General features: G+C 43.7%; 1 protein-coding gene and 1 pseudogene across 1 annotated transcript; both read left to right on the top strand.

The window, feature by feature from the left end:
• Positions 1–1012: 1012 nt before the first annotated feature.
• On the top strand, positions 1013–2498 carry LOC119922565 (olfactory receptor 4C46-like). The gene is made up of 2 exons (XM_038742320.1): positions 1013–1295; positions 1852–2498. Exons 1-2 carry the CDS (start codon positions 1013–1015, stop codon positions 2496–2498), a joined length of 930 nt encoding a protein of 309 aa, XP_038598248.1.
• Positions 2499–9546: 7048 nt separating this feature from the next.
• Positions 9547–10448, top strand: LOC119922546 (annotated as a pseudogene).
• The last annotated feature ends 1526 nt before the right edge of the window (positions 10449–11974 follow it).

Below are 11974 nucleotides of genomic sequence, written 5' to 3'. Positions count from 1 at the left end.
ACCTACTATCTATTTCCTTGGTAGAATTGTCTTTTCTTCTTTCTCCAGAAAATATATGTGCACTGATCCCATAAGAAGGAGGAAGAAACCTAGAGCTGCCATAAGAGGAGAAATAATCACAGAAGAGCATCAGGTGAATACAAAAGGTTATAGGTTTCTTGTCTGCTAAGCATTTGGTATATCATCCTCTGCCCAGTAGGATTTTAGAAGGTCCTGAACCATCAACCTAATGCACTTTTCTCTTAGGGGAAATGTGAATGTGGTTTCAGTTGGCATTTATGAGACTGGAATAAACAGAATTACTGAGCTTCTTGTCTACTGAAAAGGGTATGTAAATCAACAGAGTGTACTCCAGGCATGACTGCATCAAAAAGGCTCCGAAGATATTGACTGTGTTGCCAACTCCACCACTTAGAACCATTTAGGACACCTCTGGGTAAGTACATTCATTCGTTCAATCTTATTTATTGAATGCTTACTGTGTACCGAGCACTGTACTAAGAACTTGGGAGAGTACAATATAAGAAAAATAGACACTCCCTGCCCACAGTGAGTGTACAGTCTAGATGGGGAGACAGATATTAATATAACTAAATAAATTACAGAAATATATGTAAGTGTTGTGGGGCTGGGCCTGGGGTTGGGGGAATTAATAAAGGGACGAGGTCAGGGCGATGCACATGGTAGTGGGAGAAGAGAAAAGGGGGGCTTAGTCAGAGAAGACCCCTTAGAGGAGATGCACCTTCAATAAGCCTTTGAAGCAGGGGAGAGAAATTGTCCGTTGGATTTCAGGAGCTGTTTAGTTAACCTGACGTGCTTCGATTTCCCAATGTATGAATTGAGTAGAGTAAATACTTTCCCATCTTGTCCTGGGGTTCAAAGAAAATTGACAAGATGCTAGAGAAGTGGTACTTTGAGTTCTGTTACTTGATCGTTTCAAAGCAAAACTAACATCATTCTCTACACAGAATCCACAGCTATCACCTATACCTTCACTGCCTACCCTGAGTTGATGGGTAATGAAAACAACGTGACAGAATTCATTCTATTGGGACTTACACCGAATCCAAGGTTGCGGAAAGTAATCTTTGTTGTCTTTTTAATCAACTACATCATCACCATGGTGGGAAATCTGATCATTGAGGTAACCATAACTGCCAGTCAGACTTTGGATTCCCCCAAGTATTTCTTTCTGGCCTATTTGTCAGTTATTGATGCCTGCTATTCTTCTGTCAACACACCTAAACTGATCATTGACTCTCTCTGTGAGAAGAAAATCATTTATTCCAAAGGCTGTATCATCATCATCATCATCAATCGTATTTATTGAGTGCTTACTATGTGCAGAGCACTGTACTAAGCGCTTGGGAAGTACAAATTGGCAACACATAGAGACAGTCCCTACCCAACAGTGGGCTCACAGTCTAAAAGGGGGAGACGGAGAACGAAACCAAACATACCAACAAAATAAAATAAATAGGATAGATATGTACAAGTAAAATAAATAAATAAATAAATAGAGTAATAAATATGTACAACCATATATACATATATACAGGTGCTGTGGGGAAGGGAAGGAGGTAAGATGGGGGGATGGAGATGGGGACGAGGGGGAGAGGAAGGAAGGGGCTCAGTCTGGGAAGGCCTCCTGGAGGAGGTGAGCTCTCAGCAGGGCCTTGAAGGGAGGAAGAGAGCTAGCTTGGCGGATGGGCAGAGGGAGGGCATTCCAGGCCCTGGGGATGACGTGGGCCGGGGGTCGATGGCGGGACAGGCGAGAACGAGGTATGGTGAGGAAATTAGCGGCGGAGGAGCGGAGGGTGCGGGCTGGGCAGTAGAAGGACTACTACTCAGGTATGACTCAGGTCTTTGGAGAGCATTTTTTTGGCGGGGCTGAGATAATTCTCCTCATGGTAATGGCCTATGACCGTTGTGTGGCAATACGTAAGCTGTTGCATTACACGACCATCATGAACCGGCACGTGTGTGGTCTGCTGATAGGGGTTGTCTGGACAGGAGGCCTGGTGCATGCGACCATCCAGATTCTCTTTATGATCGATTTACCCTTCTGCGGCCCCAACGTCATTGATCACTTCATGTGTGATTTGAACCCTTTGCTGAACCTTGCCTGCACGGACACCCACACCCTTGGCCTCTTTGTAGCCACCAATAGTGGGTTGCTCTGCCTATCAAACTCCGTCATGTTGATGATTTCCTACGTCGTGATCCTGTGCTCCCTGAAAACACACAGTAAAGAGGGTAGGCGCAAAGCACTCTCCACCTGCGCCTCCCACATCATCGTCGTTGTCCTGTTCTTCGTTCCATGTATATTTATGTATATGCGGCCTGCCTCCACCTTCCCCTTGGATAAAGCTATTGCACTATTTTACACGATTATAACCCCTATGCTAAACCCCCTTATCTACACCCTGAGAAATGCCCAGATGAAAAATGCCATCAGGAAGCTATGGAGCAGAAAACCGACTTCTGAAGATAAATAGGTATCACCCTGTGAAAATGGTAATATTTGTACAAGGGAAGTGGCAAGCATGGATTTCAGGTAACATTTTTAGGAAAACTGTATAGGGAATTCAAATCTCAGTGAAGCACATGTCTCATATGTCTGTTGTATTTCCCAAAACCTCACTGTAGTGTATTGCATTCAGTAGGTGCTGAAGAAATACCACTACATGATCTACTAAAGAGTTTCTTGTCTGTAGAGGCATTCATCCTCACTTCATCTTATTTAGCAACCTTTACATGTTCAGAGCTGGTTTTGTTCCTGTTACAGCTGTTTTCATTTTTTAAAAAATTCTTCTCTCATCTCAAATGAGGAGAAATAAGAGGAGCCAGCTCAGTAGCGCACTGTCAGACCTATTCTAGTTTAAAGAATAAAATAAATGTTTCTTTAGCCACAGAGTGTTGCCTTTTGCCTATTCTTTTTCCTATAGCTCCATCAAATATCACGTTGTACCAGACATAACATAGTCATTAGCAGTAGAATGGGATGTTTCCTAATTTGATTCCTGCAAAGCAGGTCATAGAAATTGGGAATTCCTTGTGAATTTCAAAACAAACAAATGCTAACTCTTGCCAATCAACAATCAGAGAGGGACATTAGGAAGAATGATCCATGATAACATTCCACATGCATATCATGATGCTTAGCTATGAAGGCACTCAAAGTGTGCTTTCATTCATTGATTCTGCACTAGATTAAGCAAATCAGAAAACAATAACAACTTGGAGGAGCCCAAGATCAAATCAGAAGCATTGGGACTGCTTGGCAAACTATCCCAGCCCAAAGAAAGTGGCTTAAATAGGTCAGCGTCCAATTTGAGGGATCAAACTTTGCATAAGTCTGCTTCAGCTCCTGAAAATGAGACTGTTACAGACCAGTTTGGGTCCACTGTGAGAAGTAGCATGACTCTGGAAACAACTCATATCTGGGAGACAGAGGACCCAGTTTCTAACCCCGGCTACTCCACCTATTGACTGTGCCTTAGTTACCTCATTGATAAAATGAGGATTAAGAACGTGAGCCCCTTGTGGCACATAGATTGTGTCCAACCTGATTAGCTTGCATCTTCCCCAGTGCCAGTGCCTGGCACACAGTAAGCTCTTATTAAATACCATTTAAAAAAAGCCAGGTTGGTGCAAGAGGCAGAATCATTGCCTCTAGTTGCAGGGGAAACCATTCCACTGGTAAGACAGTTCTGGGACACTTGCAGGATAGAGGTGCAGTGGAACCCTGAGTCCTGCTAGGTGATCCCGAGTGTGTGGAAGGGTTGCTTGGCTGCCATCAACATTGCCCTCCTCTTTGGAGGAGTCAGCTATTGGAGAAGAGACTTCCAAACTGTAAGCTCATTTTGTGCAGGGAATGTGTCTGTTTACTGTTACATCGTATTCTCTCAAGCATTTAATACAGTGCTCTACACACAGTAAGTGCTCAATAAATACCACTTACTGTGAAAGGTTTCTCCATAGACAGAGAGGACTCCATACTCTAATGTGTCTCTGTTGAATTCCTTATAGACATGGCAGGCCTGGGTCATGAGGCACTCTATCCCTCTATCCAGGCCCTACCCAGTTTAGAAACTGACCATCCCCAGGGATTTAAAAATGATGGATAGTGGTTAGAAAGACCCAGCCCAAACAACCCACATAAAGCACTAATTGTTTCAATTGGGACTGTGACAAGAACAGAAGCACAACACTGGAACTACGTTTGCAAGACCCGTCTTGGGGAATCTTTGGATAATCTGGGTGGCAGAGGCACCTGTGTGAAAGTGTTGGTCAGCTCTATGTCTAGCCCCTCCTTCAGAACAGATTTAAGTCTTCCTTTTCTACTGTTTCTTACACCTCTCATTCCCCCACAATCTAAAGACAGCTTCTTAAAATTAATGGAAAATGTTTGGTTTGAGTCAAAAGAGTCTCATCTGCTACCTGCTTTCTCACCCTTCCCACTTTTTCCACAGCTCACCTCCGGAGAAAAGCTCACGATGAGGTACTGAAACTAGAACAGAGAAAGGAAGGGGAAGAGAGGGCAAGAGACCTGCTGTTTCAGACTATAAACTCACTGTGGGCAGGGAATGTGGCTACCAACTCTGTTATATTGTACTCTCCCAGAAACCTAGTACAGTGCTCTCACACAGTAAGCACTCAATAAATACCTCTGATTGACTGGAGGAAAGGTGAGAGGGTAGGATAATTGGGGTCTTGGAGCTGGAGGGAAGGGAGGATAGAGATGGAGGGGAGGGAAGAGAACTTAGGGATGACCAACCCAAGGAGATAGAGATAGATGGGAGCAGCGGCGAATGTGAAAAAAATAGGTTTCTTACCACAACTACCTGGCATTTAATATTGTAAAATGTTTCTTACCACAACTACCTGGCCTTTAATATTGTCACCAGCCTGAGAGATATAAACAGAGAGTAGTCACCCAAGACCTCCATATTTTTGGCCTTTGGTGTCAGGAAAGTCCTGCTGCCCTTTCAGATGTGGAGGGGGTCAGTGAAGGTAATTAGGCATATGCCCAGAAGTGGACTTTCAGATAGGCACAAGGGATTGGACAAGGAAATTTAAGCCAAAAGACCATAAAGAGTTTCAGTTCAGAGGACCCCAGAGACAGGGTTGACTGGTGACCTGAGAGACTTCTCAGTGCTCCCTAACCCAAGCCAGAAGGGTAATCCAGCCCGCTATAGACTTGGGGGCTGGTCACAAGTGCCAGAAAAGGCTCTGGAATGAGTCACAGGAATAGGTCAGGGAAGGCAGCCACGTCAGGACATCCTGTTCTGGCAGGTTGGTGGTGACAGTGGGAATTCTAGTTCCATCTCTGTGACAAATGACTTTCAGTGTGGGGAAGGAAAGGGAGAAGAAGAGAGATTCAAAAGAATCCTCTCCCCCCGGCCACCAGACCTAGAGCTAGAAACTCCATTCTCCAACTCCTCATTTTTACAGTTTCCAAGACCCTCCCACAGTTTCCCCTGTGGTCTGTCTTGAGCGTGGACTCTTGCCTCACTAACCGTTTTAAACATCTATTGCCCATAGAGTTGATCAGGGGAAGTAGGGAAGCTGTGTGCCCTAGCAGAAAGAGCACAGGCCTTGGAGTCAAAGGGCCCGGGTTCTAAACCTGACTCTGCCAATTGCTTGCTGTGTAATCTTGGGCAAAATCACTTGACTTCTCGGTGCCTCAGTTTCCTCAACTGTAAAATGGGGATTCAATACCTGTTCTCCCTCCTACTTAGACTGTGAGTCCCATGTGAGACAGGGAATGCGCCTGACCTAATTGTCCTGTACCTACCCCAGAGCTTAGAACACTATTTGGCAAATAGTCCTTAACAAATGTCATAAAAAAAGGTAGAGAGGCTGTCTACCAAAGCTGTCCCCTTGAGCTGAGCTTCCCCTAATTTGAAATGGTTATCTTCCAAGGACATGCTCCACTCGTGCTGGAAATGGGGCCCTGTCCAGGTCTAGAACAGTTTCACAGTGGCTGGTCCATTCCAAATCTTGTAGAGCTTTTTAAACATTCATTCATTCATTCAATCGTATTTATTAAGCGCTTACTCTGTGCAGCAATGTAGTACGGTCTTGGAAAGTACAAATCATCAGCATATAAAGATGATCCCTACCCAACAATGGGCTCACAGTCTAGAAGGGGGAGACGGAAAAAATAACAAGATCCAAGGATATATGGTGCATCCATCTACCCTGATTAAAGCCTCTATGACCTCAATGACCAACAGAGGTCAGGTGTGGTGGGGGCTCCTAATTTTCACTTCTAAGGTGGGGGGCTTCTGCCTGGCTCCTAATAGGAGCCACGTGGAACATTGGTCAACGTTGTCATACAGGATGGGAGTGCTAGTTGAATGGAATGTGTGTAGAATGAGTGGTGGGCAGGGAGAGATGCTGACTTACTTTCTAGGTCCTCCTCCCTCAGGTATAGGATGAGGACATATTTCTGGGTGTGGGCTCTAGTTTGGCTGGATAGTGCATCAGACCCAGCAGGTGCTCAACAAATATTACTAATATTAATAATACTAATAAAGATGGTATTTGTTAAGCACTTACTATATGCAAGGCACTGTTCTAAGCGCTGGGGCAGGTAGAGGATACAAGATGATCAGGTTGGCCCACGTGGGGCTCACAGTCTTAATCCACATTTTACAGATGAGGTAACTCATGGGGTAGCAGAGAAGTTAAGTGACTTGTCCAAAGTCACACAGCTGACAAGTGGTGGAGCCGGGATTAGAACTCATGACCTCTGACTCCCAAGCCCGGGCTCTTTCCACTGGGCCACGCTCCTTCTCTGCTTACTACTGCCTACAATTACTACTACTAATTATGGTATTTGTTAAAGGGTCAATATAAGTTAAACACTATTTGACATATTTATCATTATCATTAAGTGCTGTTGAGTCATTTCTGAGTCATGGTGACTCCATGGATATACTTTCTCCAGAACGTCCTGTCCTCTGTTATAATCTACAACTTTTCTAATGGTTCTTCTGCTTATTGTTGTTATGGTCTTTATTCATCTAGCTGCCGGTCTGCCTCTTCCACGTTTTCCCTGGACTTTTCCTAGCATTTACATCTTCTCCAGAGAATTAGTCCTCCTGATTATGTGTCCAAAATATGCTAATCCAAGACAAGTCATTTAGCCTTCCAAAGACCACTTTGGTTTAATTTGCTCCAAAATACGTTTATTTGTTTTTTGGGCAGTCCAAGGCATTCACAAAAGCCTTCTCCAACACCACATTTCAAAAAAAATCAATGTTCTTTCTATCCTATTTTTTCACTGTCCAGCTTTCAGATATATGCATTGTTACTGGAAACACCATAGAGTTGACAATTGGTATTTTTGTGGCAATTGCTACATCAGCACATTTCATGACTTTTTCCAGGCTCTTCATAGATAGTAACTATGTAAAACAGTGTTTGACACAAAGTGCTGGAATAGATACAAGTTAATCAGATCAGACATAGTTCCTGTCCCAGGTGGAGCTAACAGTCTAACTACTACTACTACTACTACAAAGGCAGAAAGGGTCTGAGAATACAGTGACCAAAACAGGTAGAACAAAATTGTCCTCTTACATGACAGAGGGATAGTGGGACAGAAAACAGATGGAGAGTGAGGCAGTAAGGGGTTGGATCATAGTGGTGGCTTGAGACAGTTGGATCTACAAAGAGCTAGGTCTTAAAGACACAGGGAGAGCTTTATGAGAAGCCCAGTCCAGAGGATGAAGATTTTATAGGGGAGAGGAGCTAATAATATTGGAGCTAACCAGATAGAAAATAAGAAGGGGGCAGGGGGAGACCTATGACCTTTTACTTCACTTTGGAAGACTGTAAGCTCACTGTAGGTATGAGATAATTTCTATAAATGTAAGGAGAGAAGGAGTAGTAGTAATATTTACTGAGTACCCACTGAGAGTAAAGGATGGTACTTAGCACCTGGAAAACAGAAAATAAAGACACATTTCTGCATATATCCATAAATTACATATTATAAATTATTTATTTATACTAATTTCTGTCTCCCCCTCTAGACTGTAATCTCATTGTGGGCAGGGAATACGTTTACCCACTGTTGAGTAATACTCTCCCAAGCATTTAGTACAATGTTCTGCACATAGTAAGTGCTCAACAAATGCCATTGATGATGATGGTGATTTAGAGGCCAGTGGGATATCCAAGAGGAGATGTCTTGGGGGCAAAGGGGCTGTGGGATTGCAGGTTAAACATGAGGAGTAGGGCTAAAGAAGTAGATTTGGGAGTCCATTCATTCATTCACTTGCATTTATTCAGTGCTTACTGTGTACAAACACTGTACTAATCACTTGGGAGAGTACAATATAACAACAGACAGTCTAGAGGGACAGACAGGCATTAATATAAATAATTCTATATAGGTAAATAAATAAATATATGATTCTAGATGGACACATACATGCTGCGGGGAGTTTTCCCTATGGAGGTGGTAGCTGAAACTATGAAAGTGGGTAAGCACCAAGAGAGAATGGGCATAGAAGTAAAGGGGACTCATAACAGAGCTTAATGAAACATGCATAGCAGAGAGAGGAGAGGTGAAAGACTCGACATAGAATACCAGCAATTGGACTGACTCTGGCTGGGAGAGGTTTTAGGAGTTTCTTGTCTGATGCTTTTTCCTCATGTTGGTGAAATTGATTAGCGTTAGAAAGTGAATCTGTGAACACGAAGCTAAAACCAGATTACTGGCAATGTAATAAATTTTGCTGAGCTTTTAGCTTTAATTGGTCTTAAAAGCTTCAAAGGCTTTGTAAAATATATTGTATGCAATTATACTGTTTTCTATGTTCTTTCTGAACCTCTCTCCTCTCTTTGAATTCTGGTACTTTGTGGCTCTGTGGCTCTGACCCTGTCTCTGCCCAACTGAGATTCTGTTTTTGCCTTTCTGAATCCCTCTGTATCTCCATTTATGACTCTTTCTCCCTTTGCTTCCCTGTTTGTGTGTGCTTTCAGTCGCTGTGTGAGGCTTTTGGGAGGTTTCCTCTCACTTCCTTAGAAATCCCGATCCATCAACCTCTTATCGCTGCCCACTGCTGTCACAGTGCAGTGTCCAGAACATGGGCCTGGGAGTCAGAAGGCTCCAATGCTTGTCTTGACTTTAGGCAAGCCACTTAGCTTCTTTGTCCCTCAGTGACCTCATCTGATCCAAATGTTTAGGGACTTTGTAGCATTCCTTTCTTTTCCCTATATAACCATAACTTTCCCTCTAGTGTAACCAATTTTGAATGACTCGTCCACAAATTGCTTCAATTCCTTCTTAAAACTCCCAACACTTTGTGCCTGCTCAACGTCCTGTGCTCACAAGGTCCTCACCAATTGCTGCATATAGAAGCATTTCCTTTGAATTGTTTCAAACCTAGCACCTTCACGCTTTAATGGTTCTCCCCACATCCTGGGTTGGGGGATTTAGTGAACCCCAAGGAGAAGAGCAATGAGAAGCAATGTGACCTAATGGAAAGAGACTGGGAGTCAGGAGATCTCACGGGCTGGGCAGCCATGACGGCCTACAGCAAGTTCCTTATGGCACGTAACTCATCGCTGGTGGCTGCGGCCGTCCTGTGCCTCTGCCTCCTGCACAGGCAGCACCAGTGATAGAGGTGGCAGCAGCAGGACTCCACCCTCCAAGGCAAGAAAAGTGGAAAGCCACCGTTACAGAGCAGTGAGAAAGAGGGAAAGAAAGAGCGGGCTATTGTGGACAAAGTGTTCTTTGCAAGGATCAGGCAAATCCTGAAAATCATGGTCCCGCGGTTGTTTTGCAAAGAGACAGGTTATTTGTTACTTATTGCTGCTATGCTGGTATCTCGCACGTATTGTGATGTTTGGATGATTCAAAATGGAACCCTCATTGAAAGTGATATCATTGGTCGCAGCAGAAAAGATTTCAAGAAATATTTGTTCAACTTCATCGCTGCCATGCCTCATCTCTCTGGTGAGTAACTTTTGGAAGTTTGGGCTAAATGAACCTAAACTGTGCTTCCGAGTAAGACTCACCAAATACCTCTATGAGGAATATCTACAAGCTTTCACATACTATAAAATGGGCAATCTAGACAACAGAATAGCTAATACGGACCAGTTGCTTCCTCAAGATGTAGAAAAATTATGTACCAGTGTCGTTGGCCTGTATTCTAACCTTAGCAAGTTCTCAGGTCCAAATAATCACTTGATTATTACCCCTTGCTGAAGTCTCTGCCATCAATCTTTCCCTTCTCCAACCAGTCCTCTGCAGGGTAGTAGAAACAGTCTCTAACAGCTATCATTTTGACTGCATCATTCCATACCGCTAACTTCCAGGAGCCTACGGCTTCAAATTCAAGTGCTTGATCATTTACTTCCAGGCTCTTCAGTCACAGCTTTCGCCTTCTTCCCATGCAAGGCTGGATGACCCCAGCATCTAACAGGACTTTGGCCCAAAGCCTGGGGCCAAGGAGAGTTCTGACTGGCACCCTCCCCTGCACAAGTCATGCCTCCACTTGCCATGGCCACTGTTTGGGGCATTTTGAAGCTGGGGCCATTTCTAAAGCAACTGCCACAGAGGAGCTCATGCCACTGAAACTGGCTCTTGAAGGGGGCTCTGCCTTTTAAGCTGTGGTGAATAAATTTTTAACTGTGGTGAATGCATATATTATAAATTTATATAATATGAATTTATTTATTTTTATTCATTTATTATTCATTTATTTCTAACCGAATAAATTAATAATGACAAATAAATAATAAACAAATAAATTTATACGTAGTTATATTTACAATTATTATAATATATTATTGCCATTGCTTATCATTATATTTAATCTATATTTCATGCTGCTGCCCAGATCGTCTTTGTGCAGAAACGCTCTGAGCATGTTACTTCCCTCCTCAAAAGCTCCAGGGGCTACCAATCAACGTACGCATCAGGAAAAAACTCCGCACTCTCGGCTTCAAGGCTCTCCATCACCTTGCCTCCTCCTACCTCACCTCCCTTCTCTCCTTTTACAGCACAGCCCTTACCCTCTGCTCCTTTGCCGCTAACCTCCTCACTATTCCTCGTTCTTGCCTGTCCCGCCATCGACCCCCGGCCCACGTCCTCCCCCTGGCCTGGAATGCCCTCCCTCCGCACATCCAACAAGCTAGCTCTCTTCCTCCATTCAAAGCCCTACTGAGAGCTCACCTCCTCCAGGAGGCCTTCCCAGACTGAGCCTCCTCCTTCCTCTTCCCCTTCTCCTCCTCCCCATCCCCCCCGCCTTACCTCCTTCCCTTCCCCACAGCGCCTGTATATATGTATGTTTGTACATATTCATTACTCTATTAATTTATTTATTTTACTTGTACATATTTATTCTATTTATTTTATTTTGTTAATATGTTTTGTTGTCTGTCTCCCCCTTCTAGACTATGAGCCCGCTGTTGGGTAGGGACCGTCTCTATATGTTGCCAACTTGTACTTCCCAAGTGCTTATTACAGTGCTCTGTACACAGTAAGCACTCAATAAATACGATTGAATGAATGAATGAATGAATGAGATCTGTGTTCTAATTCTGACTTTGCCATGTTTGTTATGGTATTTATTAAACGCTTTCTCTGTGTCAGCCACTGTACTGAGTGCCAGAGTATTTGCAAGCTAATCAGGTTGGAAACAGTTTTCGTCGTACCTGAGCCTCAGGGTCTTAATCCACATTTTACAGATGAGATAACTGAGGCACAGAGCAGTGCAGTGACTTTCCCAACGTCATTCAGCAGACAAGCGGCAGAACTGGAATTAGAACCCAGGTTCTTCTGACTCCAAGGCCCATATTCTATCCACTAGGTCACACTGATTTCTCATGTCTGCTGTTCTCCCTTTCCCTTAAACTGCAAGACCCATCTGGAATGGAGACTGTAGCCCATCTAATTATCCTGTATTTACTCCAGGGCTTAGCACAGTGTGTGGCACATAAGTAT

This window comes from Tachyglossus aculeatus, unplaced genomic scaffold, assembly GCF_015852505.1.
Source record: "Tachyglossus aculeatus isolate mTacAcu1 unplaced genomic scaffold, mTacAcu1.pri scaffold_108_arrow_ctg1, whole genome shotgun sequence".
Lineage (NCBI taxonomy): Eukaryota > Metazoa > Chordata > Mammalia > Monotremata > Tachyglossidae > Tachyglossus > Tachyglossus aculeatus.
The sequence above is the reverse complement of the archived record's forward strand: the minus strand, read 5'-3'. Positions and strand labels throughout refer to the sequence as shown.

Bases quoted from the DNA above. Each gene is read 5' to 3' on its own strand.
- LOC119922565 (XM_038742320.1), top strand. From the start codon at position 1,013: ATGGGTAATGAAAACAACGTGACAGAATTCATTCTATTGGGACTTACA. The intron at 1,296-1,851 runs GTATCATCATCA...ACTACTACTCAG, and splicing joins AATCATTTATTCCAAAGGCT to GTATGACTCAGGTCTTTGGA.